The following is a 16,591-nucleotide window of genomic DNA, read 5'->3' as shown; positions in this document are numbered from 1 at the left end:
TGTCAACTGCAAGTGATGCAACACCAACTCTGGAGCATTGGCTTTGATCAGCCAATCATCCAGGTATGGTAATACTGGCATTACCCACCTTCTGAGATGTGCCGCGACCACTTCCATCACCTTTGTGAAGACTCGTGGTGCAGAACTTAGACCAAACGGGAGGGCCGCAAACTGACAGTGTTGAGACCCCACATTGAAGTGGAGATAGAACTGTGCGAATGCAGAATGGGGATTTGAAAATACGCATCCTGCAAATCAATGGAGACCATCTATTTTGGGAATCAGGAATTATCAGGAATAGCATCCCTGACCCCTTTCCTGCTCTGGAACCAACTCCAGTGCACCCTTTTGAAGCAAGGATTGAAGAGGTTAGAGTAGCAGAAGATGGTGTTCAGGTGGGGGAAATACCTGGAAGGGTAGGGGGGACTCCTTCTCTACAATATTTAATACAATATTCTACAATATTTATTACCCACTGATACGATGTTATGAATCTCTACCGTGGTAGAAACTGGGACACCCATTCTCCCATCGGAAAAGCATGCTCCAAGATGGGAAAACCAGGGCTGCTTTCTTGTGATATTGGCAGAGGAGAAAGAAGATGGCTGATGGGCGGCTCCTCATTCTCTACCTCTGCCCCCTATAACTTCTATTGAGAGGATTGGACAGCTGCTGTGGTTGATGTTGCTGCCTTACACAAAAGGAGAAGTTTCTGCCAAACCCACAGAACCTCTGATGCTGCCTGTAATCCCTGGGCTGCGATTGAAGGCCCAAAGATCTAGCAGTTGCTTGCCTTGCTATCTGTGAATCTTTCCAAGGCAGAATCTGCTTTGGCACCAAACACTCTCAAACCATCAAAAGGCAAACCTATCAGAGTACTTTGCATGTCCAGCGAGAAACTAGACCCTCTCACAGCCATGCGTGCATCCTCCCCATCGCTCTTGCAACTGAATAGGCAGTATCCAGACAAAATGACTTGCTGAGCTACAGCCTGGCCATCATTTAACAGTTCGGTAAAGTGTCCCTGAACTTTCTCAGGTAGTTTTGAGATAACCGGTTTTGCACAGTGCATGAATATATGAATATATTGTCCCAACAAGCAAGTTGCATTAGTGGACTTTGCCAACTGCTCCATTTTGTAGACTCCCTATCCGCTGGGGATGCAGGAAAAGACCCAGGAGTTTGAAGAACAGGAAGCTTGTACCACCAAACTCTCAGGTGAAGGGTGAGAAGGCAAAAACAGTGGCTCTCCCAGAGCTAGTTATATCTTCTAGCAATTGGTCTAGAAACCATGGAGGATGACATAGGCTTCTGCCATCTCTCTAAAATTGGTACAGCCAATGCCTCATTAAAAGGGAATAAAGGATCTGATGTTGAAGAAGTAGAAAGATACACTTCTGTGAGCAATTGGTACAGCCAATGCCTCATTAAAAGGGAATAAAGGATCTGATGTTGAAGAAGTAGAAAGATACACTTCTGTGAGCAAATTAGACATTAGCTCAGTTGATGGAAGAGGTAGTTCCAACAGGTCAGCTGTCTTCTGAATGACTGAATGGTATGATGTAACCTCTGGTGGAGGAATGATTTTTGGCGACAATAATTCTAATTCCGGGGAAGTGTCTAAGCCACTTGCCTCTGCTGAACCTTCAAAGTCTGGATCAAGAGACACAATCCCTCCCTCTTCCAGTTCAGGACCTTTTTTGCCAAAAAAGTACTGTTTCTCGTCTAGAAGCCTTTGAGCCTCCGTTTGAGATATATTGCTTGACTTCAATAATGGCGTCGGTGAAGCCACTACTGGCATCGGTGATGTCGGAAACCACTTTGGTGACTTCGGCACCTATGTTAAAGAGGCTATCAGAACTGGAGTCGAGTGATGCAAAGTCGGAGCAAATTCAGCCGACGTCGGAGAGGGAGCAACCTGCGTCAGTGACTCCTGCTGAGCTTCCACTGACGAAGGAGTCGCCTTCCTCGGAGCCAGAGTTGGCCAGAAAATCTGGGCAAAAAGCTGAAAAGGCAGGAATGTGCTGATAATGCGCCGGAAATCCACTTAAGGAATACGATTGCACGGACCCATGAGGCCCACAGGCGCACCAGATGGAATCATTTTCCTGCTGAAAATGTATACATAGCATTAAAAAATTGGAAAATTTAGACCTCTGAGCAGGGAAAGTTGGATACTCCTGCTCCTGTCGAGGAGGTGGAGAAGGAGGAGGAATTGGATGTACCTCCAGCTCCGGATCAGGACGTCAAAGCGAAGTCGGGGGAAGCCTCAGACTCTAAGGCAATGCCGGAAAGGGTACTGGAGATGGAACAGCTATCACCTCTCTCCTTTAGAGCTTTGGGAATCATCTTCTGGCATGATAAACACACGTCTACCTCATGGTACGAACTCACGGGGGACATGAAGTCCCCCTCCCCGGGCCAATATTGACCCTGGGGAACCCATCCCCAGGGACCCAGCCACACACTAAAGGGAGTAGGGGGAGACCCAGCCACACACTAAAGGGAGTAGGGGGAACGCAGAACTCACTCCGGGCTAATTCTGTCCCCGGGGTCCCATCCCCCGGCATTGGCCACTAAATGGTGGGTGCCCTGGAGCCCACCCAGGCCTCCCACTGACTTTCTGTTGGAGGCTGCAGGGGGAGCCCCAATGCCTCCACAGCATCATCCAACTCCCTGTCTCCTGCCGGAACTAGCATTAAAATGCTGCTCCCTGGTGCGGGAGCAATTTTTTCATCTGTTTCCTTCATAGCTTAACAGCGGGTTCGGAAACAGATGTAAGTCTGCTCTAAACAGGCTGGAGCATTTTACATGCTCCCGTCTGCTGGGAGCGGACTGTTTGCTCTCCCTTGGTGTGAACTTTACTATAGTCCCTGCCAAGCAAGAGCATACAGAAGTTTCCCTTCCCATACCAGTGCAGGCAGGGAAACCGCTTTGTCCCAATGGTGGACCCCTCTGGACATAGCAGGAGGGTGGCGGTCCCTAGGGACATTAATGGCTCCAGGAGGGGGGGGGAAGCACAGCCCTCCTCTTTTAAAGTGCACTGCATTACCCCAGGGAGGTGGTGGTTCCCGAGAACGAAAACAGCCCTGGGGAGTTTGGGTGGGGGGGGCGCATGGCCACCCTCTCCCTTTAAAGTAATAGCCAGGCCTCAAGGAGGTGGTGGTCCCCTGGGCTGAAAACTGCCAGAGAGGGGGGCCACAGGGTCCCCTTGCCCTCTGTTGAAAACTGCCTTGCCCCGGGAGGAGGTGGTCCCCGAGGCTGAAATAGGCCTGGGAGGGGGGACGCAAGCATCTCTTTCCCTAAAGTATAGAAATGAATACACCCCCTGGGACTTGGCCCACCCAGGGGGCATATAGAAAGCAACTGCAGTCGTCTTTTTATTTTTTTATTTTAGCAGATTTGTGGATCCTCCGCAATTCCACAATAAAAATGTTTTTGGACCCCAGCCGGGTCCCTGTGAAACCCCACAACCAGACCTAGGGGTTCAGGGTTTTCTTACCCTATCACCTTCTTTTTTTTAATCCTTTTTTCTTGGTACTCGGACGAGTCAGAGTCCCAAGATGGCTGTCACACTTCCTGGTTGAAGTGTTGCCAGCCAATCAGATCTCAGCATGAGATCTGTCAGATCTGTACAGGATCCGTGTCCCTAAATATACAAATGTATAGATCTTTTAATAATTACAAAACTACTGAACGGATGCACACCAAACTACAAACATCACTCTTTCTGGACCAAGATCTAGCTTTCTCCCAAATTTGGTGCCATTCCGTTCAACGGTACGGGCTGTAGTCGTGTCTTAAATCCCTATCGGAAATTGCATGGGAACCCCCCTTTTCTACTTCTCCACTTGACAAATCAGCCCAAAACTTTCCACATAGTAGCTGAAGTAAGTTACGTACTACTTTTGAACATTTCATGAAGATTCATCAAACAGCAGCAAAGTTATTGGCAAAATAAAAAATGCTTCGTCTGTGGAAACTAGGTCCTAACTATAACTACTTACTGGCTATGCGCAGTGCCCGTCCTAAATGATGCAACAACTTGGTTTCATTTAGTGCAGAAAAACAAGCGTGCACTCAGGACCTGATGATGGCAAAAGATGTATTCCGAATTCAGCATCTCAGCTACGCATTTCGTCTCCAAAGCCTTGCTCACGATACATGCACACTGTTGTCTCAAAAGCCTACTGTTCATTACACCTGTTACTAGTGTTCAGCGGCTATCACAACCCATCAAACTCTGGGCATCTCTAGAAACCAGCCTACAGGTGTCTGCCATAAGCTAGAGTTATCCGGATGATATCCAGTGTGATCTACTGTAGGTAAATCAGTCCTATCTGGATGTCCTGACATTTTTACATTGATCAGGTCAATCTACACCTATGCTTAACTCTTTAAGACTAGCAGCTAATATTCAAACAACTGTTTTTTTCAGGGCAAGCAGCAGAGTATAGAAAGGCAACTGAGTCAGGCAAGAGGGCACGTCATCAGACATATGAAATACCATAAAAAAGAATTATTACTACCAAAGGGCTTGAAGCTCCTTAACATAAATATTCTAAACAGCTCCACTAATCAAGGACATCAAACTTTACTGCTTGTTCCAATATAAGGAGTATTTGAGTGCACTCTGGAACATCTGGGAAGTTATTTATTACAAGCAATATTCTACGCCCATTGCTTGATGTAGGGCTCTTGCTGTACAGTGCAACGATGAAGTGCTTTCGTAAATGTAGTCAGACTCACCAAGACGATGCCGCTGATGAAGTCTCCTGGGCATGGACAGAATTGGCGAGTCAGCATCCATCCAAAACTGAAGTAGGTTTGAGCCTCCTGGATGCGGATCACTTCAAAGATGCAATAGGCTCTGGGCAGGTGCTGAAGGGTTTAATAAATTCTCCTCCTATAGATCCCTAGCCAAGGGACTTGAGGGTGCAGCATAGGCTGAAGCAGGTCAAGGTGCTCCCCCACTGTGGTTAACCAGCATAGCAACCAATACCTCTTGCTAATGTCCATTTCTTAACTAAGAAAAGGTTAGCCCTGGGGTTTGTATCTCCACGTATTCGTGGGATAGTTTCTAAAGGCTACTTTGGAGTTTTTAATGCATGTGATGATTCAAAAAAACACATGACTAAAACAGGGCATGCCTCCTTACCTGATCTTAAACTCTGTCACTCCCCAATCTTGCACCTTGATAATTCAATGTTCAGTCCTCTGTTATTTTAAACTAGGTTTGCTCTATATGAGTAATTTAGAGAACAAAAAGCTAACAAACTACTGAAATTTGACGTCATGCTATGCTATCCAGGATGTACACTGATGGTGGCCAAGTGTTCATGAAGTTTTTTGCAAATTCACAAGTTTATCACCCAATACACATCTGGGTACCTGTATACTCCTCTTTGTGGCCTAAAGGTGGTCATAGGGTTTATCCTTTCCCACGTGATTATTTTTTCCCACTGCATTTTTGCAAATTTGTGCATTTTTTCAAGGTGCTAAAAAAACTAAAAACATATAACTGAAGCCCTTCAGTAGCTAATCATATTTCTTAAATATTAACATTATAATTGATGTCATATGTGAGGTCCTAAACAGTGCATGATGAAGACACGTTTATGGTAATTTTACTAAACCATAATTGGAAAACGTCAGTGTTTTTTGTAACCTTTACTATGCTTTTTGATCATTTACCACATCCACTACTCTTTAAACTTAGCCTCCTTTTCACGACCAGCCTTCGACAGGGCCCTACGGTCAACCTGCCACAGACGCCCTTGCTCCTTTTGCCAGATCTGGCTTTAAAAAAGTAAAATATATATGAATCATGCCGTTGGGTGTGTGAACCCGCAGCAAGCTTCATGACCAGGTGCTGCAAAGCTACGGCTAGCTTCATGGGTCTGTGCTGGACTTTTTGTGTCTGAGCCCAGGGACACCACAAAAGGTCCCGCAAAGGCCTGTTAGGCTTGCCTTGGGATCATGACTCCTGGCCATGAAACCTGTTGCCGGCTAGTGGTCCCTCTGCCAGGGTTCGCAGGCCAACACTGCCTTTAAGAAAAGAAAATCTGTGTTTTCTTGTTATATTTTTTCACAGGGGTGGGTTCCCTTAGGCTACTCCCACGCATGAGCGATTTGGTCAGGGGATTGATGGAGCAAGGTTTCATACGTACAGAAACTTGCTTGGATTCAATCCTCTTGAAATAACATGCAACAAATTAACCAGCATGTTTTGTAAGTACTAATAATTGCACCGCACAACATGTATTTTATGTAGGGGAAGCTTGCTTATGTGTTTTACTAACCAGTAATCCAAGTGTCTTACAAATGGCCGCCGAAAACGTGGGAACCTTACTGCACATGTGTCTACTACATCTATGTAGTGTGCTGTACTGTTGCTTTTGGTGGGAATTTCTTGCAGCTGCGCAGTAGTGCCAAAAATGGCCGCTTCAAGTTTCACATACTAATGCATTTGCTCATGCTTGAAGTAAACCTCGTTTCTGCTAAACCAATAATGCTAGTTAAAATAAAGTAATAGGGTTAAGTAGAAATAAGTGGCATACAGTGCACTCATTTATTTTTGTATTCTAATATGTCTTTTTTTTACTTTATTGATATCTCGTATTTGGGCCTGACGGGTGTCATAAACTCCATTTTGAAAATATTACGCGTGCGCATTAGAGCACTGAATCACTGAAGCTCTGTCATTGAACTGCAGCCAATTCCCATCCTACCCGCGATGTAATTGGGAACCTCATCCTTTGACCCAAAGAAAGGAGGAAATACTGACTGCATCTAATACATTGTATATGAATTGAAACTAAATATTGCTGGGTGGAATAAAATGCATGGGAAAGTAAAAAATGGGCGGGAACATTGATCAATTACATTGTATGAAAATGACTTCAAACTGGTATGGTGTGATGACCTCTCCCCGTCTTTTTGACCAATCAAATGAAGGGAACACATAGAATTTGCAACATTAGGGGGGTGGTACATACTCTGAAAGGGTATAACTATGGTAGGCTTACTCAGTTAGATTGTCCGACTTGTCACAGGCCTGTCACTGACCCAACGTATGCTAGAACAGAATCGTGGATGCCACAGACCTCAGAGGGCTAGTCGCGCACTCTGAAAGAAGAATCGGAAGATTGCTGTGGGAGAAGACTCTGTTACCTAGACGGGGAAACGAGAGGAGCTGCAGAGAGGGGTGTGACGCTGGCGTTGCACTTAGCGGAGGTTACCTATCCTGTCCTGCACCTGTCCGGACCTGTTGGCTTCCGATTAGTCGGGAGCCCTTTTTTTTCCAGCCCTTGACCAGGGGTTGGTCTTCACACCATTCTAGGTAAATATAATCTGTGTGGTATGTCCTTGTACCGTTTCCCTTTCTCACCCTTCCCAGGTACCAATGTCTAGAAATAAGTTTGCTAAGTCTCCAAATATTTTTACTTTGATCGTCATTTTTCTACTTGAAAAGTCTTTGGTTGTGTTTTACAGGTACTTGACTCACAAAATATTGCATAGATAAAGTGTTTAAAACTTTCCCGAGTTTGTGGTTATTCCATGAGAAAGATAAAAAATTGTTTTCATACCTATTATTCTAACTCTTTTTGATCCATCAGATTTAAAGAATTAGAGAAAATAGAGTGACAAGGATTTTGGTAAGTCATGGTGTACAGGTACACATCATAATAAGGAATTAAAATCCTGATAGGCAGGAAATTAGATTACCGGTTTAGAGGTGTGAATGTTTTATGGGCCCAGGTGAGTATGTTAGTTTAGAAATAATCCTGAACTGGTAATCTCGCGCCATCAGGATGCTCCCTCTGTCTCTGTAAAAAAAAAATTCAGAATGCCTGAAGTTAGCCCCTGTGTCCTATAATAGCAGTTGCACAATTTTCTGAAGCTGCAGCCAGTAAATCAGAAAGCTTTGGATCCCCAAAAGTTTGTTGTTCAATCATAGTCGAATATGTTTTTTGTCCATGGAGGGCCTCAAACCAGGATTTGCAGACCTCTGTAATTTAGCTCTTTCATGCCCAAACATTTCTTAGTTAACCCCTTTAGTGCTGCCGTCGGCCAACGGTCGTCGCAAGCACTACCTTGCCAGTGCTGCGCAGGTCCGTTGGCCGACGCGGCAGCACCCGTTTCTTCGAACGTTCAGCACTGGCGCAGAACGTTCGAAGCAACAAACGGGTTAATAGTTAAACGTTCATTTCTCACAAACTCCTAGACAGATTCATACTAAACCAAGCAAAGGCACTTTCTTGAGTAAAGTTCTACTTTCATGCCACGTTTGCAGTGAATTCGCTCAGCCTTTTTTCTGTATTGGACATCAAAGAATCCTGTAGGAAATGTCACTTTTTTGGCCACCCTCTTTTTGCCGGTTAGATGTCTTCAAACAATGTGACAAGTGGATGAACTTTTCATTGGAAGGTTTCATGCAATTTTATCAAACTGTGCCAACATATTTACGAGGTCAAAAAGTGCCTTTACTAGGAAACTCTGAACTAACCATGACCATTATTTGTTTATTAAACGTTTTGTGCTTTCACTTCACCAAAATAAATTGGTATAAAATCCATATATCACAGGGAACTGTGAAATATAGAAAATATTTCACAGTGACATATCAAAAATGAATTTCATCCCCATAATCACAGCCCCCAAACAACTAGTGAGCATTAACGCAGTAAGGGCTACTGGGATTATACAGCAAGGATGACCAAATCATGCGGCAAGAATATCTAAATTATGCACCAATAAACACAAGTTATGTACTACATTTTGTAACAGTATGAATTTAATCCTTTTGAGCTATAAACCGCATTTTTGTTGAAATCTGCAAATGTAAATTATGAGGCAAATATTGTAAATCCATAAATATGTGGTAAACACGTCTTTCACAGAATCGCATAAATTGACAGACCCTCACCATTGCCCATTATTTAATCAGCATGTATTCGAGACAGGTAAACAGAAACTACACAGCTGAACTTTTTCAAATTACCTACTTCAAAATAAGCATGTAGTATAAAAATGCGACCCCACAGTCGCGGGGTAGTCTCCGCACTCGGGTGGAGATTCTGCCCCGAGTGCAGAGACTCGTCCACAACTGAAGGCCTCCGCCGTGAGTGCAGAGGCCCTTTGTAAATCAGGCCCAGAGGGTTTTAGTGACATTTACAAACCACTTGGCCTCCATTACCTGTTCTGCATCAATTCTCTATCGATACATACTGAACAAACTGCAGTTACCGCAAAGCAATGGTCAGACTACTTAAAATGTGCAGCATACCACCACATGCCCCGCATTGGACCCCAAGTCACTGACAGTCAGTGGCAGTCAGAGAACAAGTCGGGGGTACACACGGGTGGACAGCGTCCACCCACTATTTTCACAGGGTGGACACCGTCCACGAGTCCAAGAAGTTGGACCCCCTTTAAGAAATGCTGAATTTGTCCCGGTGTAATTTGCGAACACCGGGACACATTCAGCAGCGCTTGCAGGTTGTTTTCTGCTTTTGATCGTCAACAATGTGTAGGCGGGGAGGGGCTTTCTTAGTTCAGACTCCTGCTGGGCCCATAACAAAGGGCGAATCTGAGGGGTCATCAGGCCTCTTTTTGTTCAGTCTCCTGGCTGGCAGCAGTCAGGAGCCTCACACCTGATGCAAATGCAGCAGAGGGGAAACAATGGCTCACGCCTTGTTAGCACTTCACAAATACTTAAAAGAGGCAGCTTTTCACTTAGTTCAGGCTCTGTTTAGGAGCTATGCATGCACTGTTAGAATGTCAGGTGTGTTGATCTCCAAGTATTTACACAAACTAAATAGCATTTATATAGTGCTTACTACCCCTGAGGAGGCGTTGTAATATTTAAATATTACTATGTTTTCTTATATAGCACTATCGGTAGAGGAAGTTCACGCTGAGAAAAGGCAACATTGTTTAATGCGTAGCTTACAAAAGTGTGAATCTTCTGCCTAAATCAGGAGGGTTTGCCTGTATAGTCAAAATGTGCTCCAATGTACTCATTATAGCCATTTTAAACGTATATGTGGGGGCTTAATATCTGATGTCACTTCTCATAATGCCACTTCCTGCGATGCCATTTCCTGTGAAGTCACGCGCCTTGATGTCATACGCTGTGAAGTCACATGCTGTGATGTCACTTGCATACTAATTAACTAGGTTAGTCCCCACACTTCTTTTTTTAGGACTTGTGTCCTGGTAGCAGTGATGCATTTTAATAGTAAACCAAACCATCACTGTGTACTGCTCTCTTCCTCTCCAAAATAATTGGTCAAGTGGGAGTCAGAGAAGTTTCAATAATATAGTAGGCTTTGCCAGCAATGGAACAAAGTTCTTCTCCTCCACATGTAGCAGGCCAAGCACAATTGAAGCCCTCTTCTCTGCACTGAGACAGCAGAATGCATGTGGCCTGTTTTCAGAGATGGAAACTGAATTGGCGTACTCTGGGAACTCAACCTGGTTGGAGCAGATGTTGCAGTTATTTTGGGCAGGACTGAGGAGTCAGTCTGTTTGGAATCTGAGAGGCTGCCTTATTTTATTGTCTCAAGAATAAAAGTTAGAAAGCATCCCTGCTGAACAGCCCCTACAAATGATATACCCTCTTGGAGCTAGGGGCAGTTAAAGAACATTATTTAGCTGGAAAAATTGGAGTACCTGTTCTTTTGTCCATGGTTGGCTGCCTGTGGTCTCACTGGCTTAGTTTTGTGTCCATGTATTAGTGTCCCAATGACCTAGTGTCAGTGACCAAGTGAACATTTTAGGCAATAGCTGTTAGAAAAAAAGAAATTAAGGTCAACGTTACTGAATCCCTTTTAGACCCATCAGTGTTGGGGAATAGCAGCAAGTTTTGGCAAATAATCAACAAACCTTTGTTTGATAATCCAAATGACACAGCTCTTGGCACAAATATCTCAGAGGGGGAGTGGGTGACTTACTTCAGCACAATTTTTAAGAGCAATGAATATTGGGAAGATCATGATTTTTTAACATCAACTGTGATTCCATTATGTTTCACAGTAAATGAGGTCGCTAGGGGAATACAGGGTCTAACCAACAACAAGGCCCCGGGCCCGGATGGATTACCGCCGGACCTGTTCAAGTCTAGCATACCCTTTTGGGCTCCAGTTCTCACGGCTGTAATAAACGCAGCGGTGATAACGGGGTGCCCAAAAACGTGGGGTCTATCGACTATAGTCCCCGTTTTTAAAAAGGGCGATCGCAGCAGCCCGTTATGTTACAGGCCAATTTCTTTAATAAATTCAGTAGCTAAAGTGGTAGGGGGTGTAATCCTTAATAGGTTATCCACATGGGCTAAAGATAATAACATCCTTTCACCCATACAATATGGGTTCAGATCAGGCCATTCGACCATTACGCAGTGCCTGAACCTATACCTGATTCTAAGCAAATATACCCTGGCGAGACAAGGTACTGTCTACATGGCATTTATGGACCTGTCGTCCGCTTTTGACTGCGTGGACAGAGGTTTACTATGGGCTACCTTACTGAGAATGGGTGTGGAGAGGAATCTTGTCAACTTCCTTGCTGATCTGCACTCAGATACCAGAGCAAACGTCCGCTACACTCAAGATCTTAAAGTTACGGACGAATTTAAAATAAACCGGGGAGTTCGACAAGGCTGTATCCTGGCCCCATTCCTCTTTAACCTGTACATAAATGAATTGGAGGAATTTCTTTTAAACACAGAAGCAGATTACCCCCTAGTTGAGCGCAAAGGGGTACCTGTATTACTCTATGCTGACGATGCTGTTCTCATATCTAGAACAGCAATCGGTCTACAGAAATTATTAAATTCCTTCTATAAATTTATGGAGTCACGTGGCCTGAGTATAAATAATTCCAAGTCCTACGTCATGAAAACAGGAAAGGGAACCCGGAAAACTGATTCCTTTAGCATAAATGGGGAAAAAATCCCATCAACTAACTCCTTCTCATACCTTGGGGTCCTGCTAGATCATAAACTATCGTGGGGCCCAGCAGTCTCTAAAAAGAAGGGTGAAACAACAAGGGTTAATGCGGCCATTCTTGGCTTTGCAAAAAAAATCGGCAATTGCCCTACGGCCGCATTGCTTAAACTGTACCAGGCAAAAAGTGTTGCTGTCGCCTGCTATGGGAGCGAGCTCTGGGGCTATCGTAAGATTAAAGACCTAGAGGTTACAGAAAATAACTTCCTGAAAAAGACTCTGAGGCTGCCAAGGGGTACTGGGAACTACTCTGTACATGAGGAGTTGGGGATCCCCTATTTAGGCGACAGAATAGCAGTAAGTCCTGTTTTGTGCTGGCTGAATTGTTGGCTTAACACTGACATTCCACTAACACATGCCCTATTGAAAGAAGCCTTATAGCTAGACGGGAGGTTCAAAGTACCATGGGTGAAGTACATAAAGGATTGTTTAACGGCAATTGGTCGGCCGGACCTGTTTTATGCTCCCAACTCAATTATAAAATCTGATGTTATTTCTGTCAAGAATGCTATACTATTGTTAAGATGTACTGACAGAGAAGAGGTTGAGATACAGAAGGCCAGTGTGAGGAAACACTTACTATTAAAAACATGTCCACAACTGGAACCTTACCTGATATGGCCGATGACTAGCTATGAACGGTTTCTGCTAATAAGGTTCCGTTTTGATCTTTATCATCTTCTACTGGCAGTACCAAGTGGGGCTCAACGGGGTGAAGTGTTGCCAGCTTGTGGCTGCGACGGAAAGTCTCCTCAAGATCTGGCACACTTTCTCTTTATCTGCCCCTATTATTCCATCCCACGGAAATTATATCTTAAACCGTGCCTTAAAAAATTGAGTTTTGCACAAATTAAACCTGCACTTTACTATTTACAACTACTGAATAGCGATTGTACATTATTTGTCTGTAACTTTTTTAAAAAAGCCATCTGCTTCAGGAAAAGTATGGATGGTTAATTATGCTGCGAATGTTTTAGGTGCTTTTATTTAAGAACACAGTTATTTATGTTTTTAGCCAAATATTGATCATGCTCATAGTGTCTGATGTACCACCCTTTTCTTCGTACTGTATACTGTGTCATTATTTGCCATATGAAATGAATTGATTGTAAAGTTTTTAAATATGTACTTAAGAATTGTACTTTTATGATTGTAAATTCTACAACCGAATAAAGATTTTTGATTTGACTTGATTTGAACATTTTAGTGCCTGTGTTGGTGATACAGTCCCCCTGAATGTTGCACTGCCTATGTCACAGTGTCAGTCTCCCAATATCAGTGCCAGTCACAATGTCCCTCCTTTAGTGTCCACATATCAGTGTCCAAAAATAAACGCCCTCATTTTATCATTGGCGTAACTATGTCCACAGGTAACACTTTTGCCATCTCAATGCCCCCCTCTCATTGGCCAGTATCCATATCGAAATATATGTGCCATTTCCCCAGTGCCAGCATTCCAATGTCAGATCCTCTGTTTCACTTTGTGTCAGTGTCAGCATCCCAATGTCAGTGTCCCCTTGTTTCCGTGTCCGTGTCTGTGTACCTATGCAGAGCCACTATAGTAGTCACTCATGGCAGAGCTGTGGTACCCAATGTCCATGTTAGTGTCAGAGTCAGTATTAATACTGATGTCCCTCTGTGAGTTTCTCTGTGTCACCACCATTAACTAAAGGTCAATACCCCAGTGTTGGGTCCTCCCTGTTAGTGCCCTGTGCTACTGTTCCAGTGTTTTGTCAGTATCTTAGTGTCAGCTTTGCCCCCCACACACAGTCAGTGTCTTTGTATTAGTGTCCCTAGGTTGTGTCACTGTTGTGGTATTGTGTCCCAGTGTTGCTAATTTGGTGGCAGTATTCTTATTTCTTAGTGTTCTTGTGTTAGTGTCTAGTGCCCCACCATTTCTGTTTGTCCCTCTCGTCAGCCTTCCAGTGTGACTGTTCCCATGTCAACTATTTCATGTCAGCGTTAGTACCCGTGTCAGTGTTCTCGTAACTGCAGTTTCTCCATATCAGTGCCCTTGTTTCATCACTGGCAGTAGTCAAGTCAGTACACTAGTGCGCTGTGTCCCGCTTCATTGTGCCTGTATCAGTGTTCATAGATTGTGTGACTGTTCTGGTATTGTGTCCCAGTGTCACTATCTTGGTGTCTGTATTCTCATTTCTTAGTGTTTCTGTGATGGTGCCTCAATGAAACTGCCCCCTGTTTGTGCCGCACTATTAGTGTTCATGTCCCATGTCAGCGTTCCACTGTGACTGTTCCCATGTCAGTATTGGTGCTCCTGTTTCAATGTCTCCCATGCTAGTGTCTCGGCAGTCTTCCTTTCAGTGTTTATTTTTTGTGGATTTCAGTGGTGTTTTCTCAGTAATTTCCAAACTTTTCAAAATCAGTGCTTACTTGTGTTTATGCCACTGCCTAATCCCTAAAATAGACAAAAACAGTGTTTTACCAGTGTTTATAAAACATGCTATGTTTTGCAGTGATTATTATGAAGCACATATTTAATTTAAAGAAGAAGTAATGCAGGGTCTGTAGTGTCTTCCCCTTGGCAGTGTCCAATGAACTTGTGGTGCACTGTCTTAAGCACACGATGTCTGTTTATTGCACTTTCGCTCACACTTACATCTCACTACCCTCTCTCTCACTTCATTACCTTTCAAACTCACTCTGTTAGGACGGCGTCCGGTTTACAGGACTAATGATGGATCAATCAAATAAAAGTGTTATGTTCAAATGTTTTCATAAACAAATTCCTATAAACCGTTGGGGGTTATTCGCCTACTCTTTACTGAAAATTAAGATACTGTAGGGGAGGGGTGGTCAACATTCTGAATTACACCTGATTAATTTGCATCTCTGCACCATACGTCACTTGAAATGGAATGTGTTAACCATGCTTGCCACCGTTATTCTGTACCCCGTGCCTGACTATGTTAAGGTGGTGCTGCTGTTGTGTGGATATTCATAGCTGCCAAGTGTCCCGAAAGCAAATTTCTCACTTTAAATCACACATAACAATGGGACATCTTGCAGCTCTGACTTTTGTTGGCATGTCAAACATTGTGTCATGTTTTTACCACTAATATGTGCATGGTGACAGTGGTCTTTGCACAGGTACTATACCTTGCATTAAATGTTTAAAGCCTAGGGTGTTTGGCAGGTGTCCTGCATCAATACTGACTTGTTAGAAAAGAGGGCTGATGTATCAAAGGGCTTGCCCATTTAAAGTCTTCAATTAACTGTGATAAGTCATATTGGTCAATATTCTTATGAGCCAGCTACTTCACTAATCAATAAAAGAATTAAACACTGCCAAGGGATCAAATGTGATTTTAATTTTCCCTGATTGTCTATAGTGTATAAAATAAATAGATCAGAGCTCAAACATACCTCTAAGCCCTGAGCCTTTAATCCAATCATATACAACTGGAAGAAACAAAAGGAAGAAGAGACAATATTTTAGTGTCATCCCTAAACAATTAAACTCAAGTAGAATAATCTTAGAACACTTTTCTTACTGTTCTTTGTATAACAAAGTTACATTGTGTTGGCTTCTTCAAAAAGAAATACAATTATTCACTCTCTCTTACTTTCCTATCTTTGAAGAGCATTTTAGTTTGGGGTTGTGCTGTGTTTATCAGTGTTTCTATTTCTACACTGATAAGGGCTGTTTCACTTTCGGTGGGGTTTCATCATTTATTATAGGTTTTAACCTACAACAGGATTACCTAATAACCTTAAAACAGTTGTGAAATAGGTTTTGTTGCAGAGAGACCCACTTCAAAAAAGAGGGAGAGCTGACAAGTAAAACATGCATTCCACTAATGCATACATTACAGGGCCCGTGCAGCACTGATTATCCACTATGTTACACCATTTTTGTAGGTGGCCAGTAGGTGAAGCAGTTTCACTAAAAATTAAAGAAATGGTTTGAAGCTTGACCGCATGTACCACAACTGAGTGCTGGTCTTTAATTTTAGCATGCATACTGAATTTAACCATTGGTGGTATTAACATGAGCTAAGCGTTTGTTTTAAAGTAATCTCTTGACTTCCAAAATGCTCAGTACCACTACAGTTTAACATGTTTCGTAGACTGAGTTACATGGGGTGAGGTGGACTTATGGTTTTTAACACAATTTGTTTTTTTGCATTAAGAGGTTTGGAGCCCATTCCGCAAAATTGTAAAGTGAAAGCTCAGAACAGAAATATGTGGTAGCGGGTGGTAGTGAGCAAGTCCTAACCCATCAATGCCCATGTGAGCTGTAACCCTTAATAATGAACTTCATGACACTAGACCGGACAGTAAACAAGTATTGGCCTCGGACCAGGATCTTATTCATACCTGGCTTATGGGAGCTGTAGACAAATGTCTTCCGGCCTCTGTAAAAAGCTCTGGCTGGTGTTTGCCTTGATCCCCTCGGTTCAATGAAACGCTAACATGCAACAAAAAAAAACATTGCAAGGTCCTCAAAAGGCTTTAGAGTAAATCTTACACAGAAGTCTCCAAAACTAATAACAAAATCCTCCAAACAAATATCATGGGCTTTGCAAATCTGCTCGTGCCGATTTCTACTCAAAAAAGATTTA

At 43.3% G+C, this 16,591-nt stretch overlaps 1 protein-coding gene across 2 annotated transcripts in view; it reads right to left on the bottom strand.

The window, feature by feature from the left end:
* The window catches only part of MPV17 (mitochondrial inner membrane protein MPV17), a 410,610-nt gene that overhangs the window by 159,767 nt on the left and 234,252 nt on the right, over positions 1-16,591 (bottom strand). Inside the window, exon 3 of one of the 2 annotated variants that reach the window (XM_086928148.1) lies at positions 15,393-15,428. The exons of the other annotated variant lie outside the window; for it this stretch is intronic. Within the exon in view, the coding sequence (XP_086784274.1) occupies positions 15,393-15,428 (36 nt within the window). The remainder of the gene's footprint in view (positions 1-15,392; positions 15,429-16,591) is intronic. 2 annotated transcript variants of the gene reach the window in all.

The sequence above is a fragment of the Lissotriton vulgaris genome, chromosome 6 (genome assembly GCF_964263255.1).
Source record: "Lissotriton vulgaris chromosome 6, aLisVul1.2, whole genome shotgun sequence".
Taxonomy (NCBI): Eukaryota; Metazoa; Chordata; class Amphibia; order Caudata; family Salamandridae; genus Lissotriton; species Lissotriton vulgaris.
Note: the sequence above shows the minus strand (reverse complement) of the source record. Positions and strands in the feature narration are given on the sequence as shown.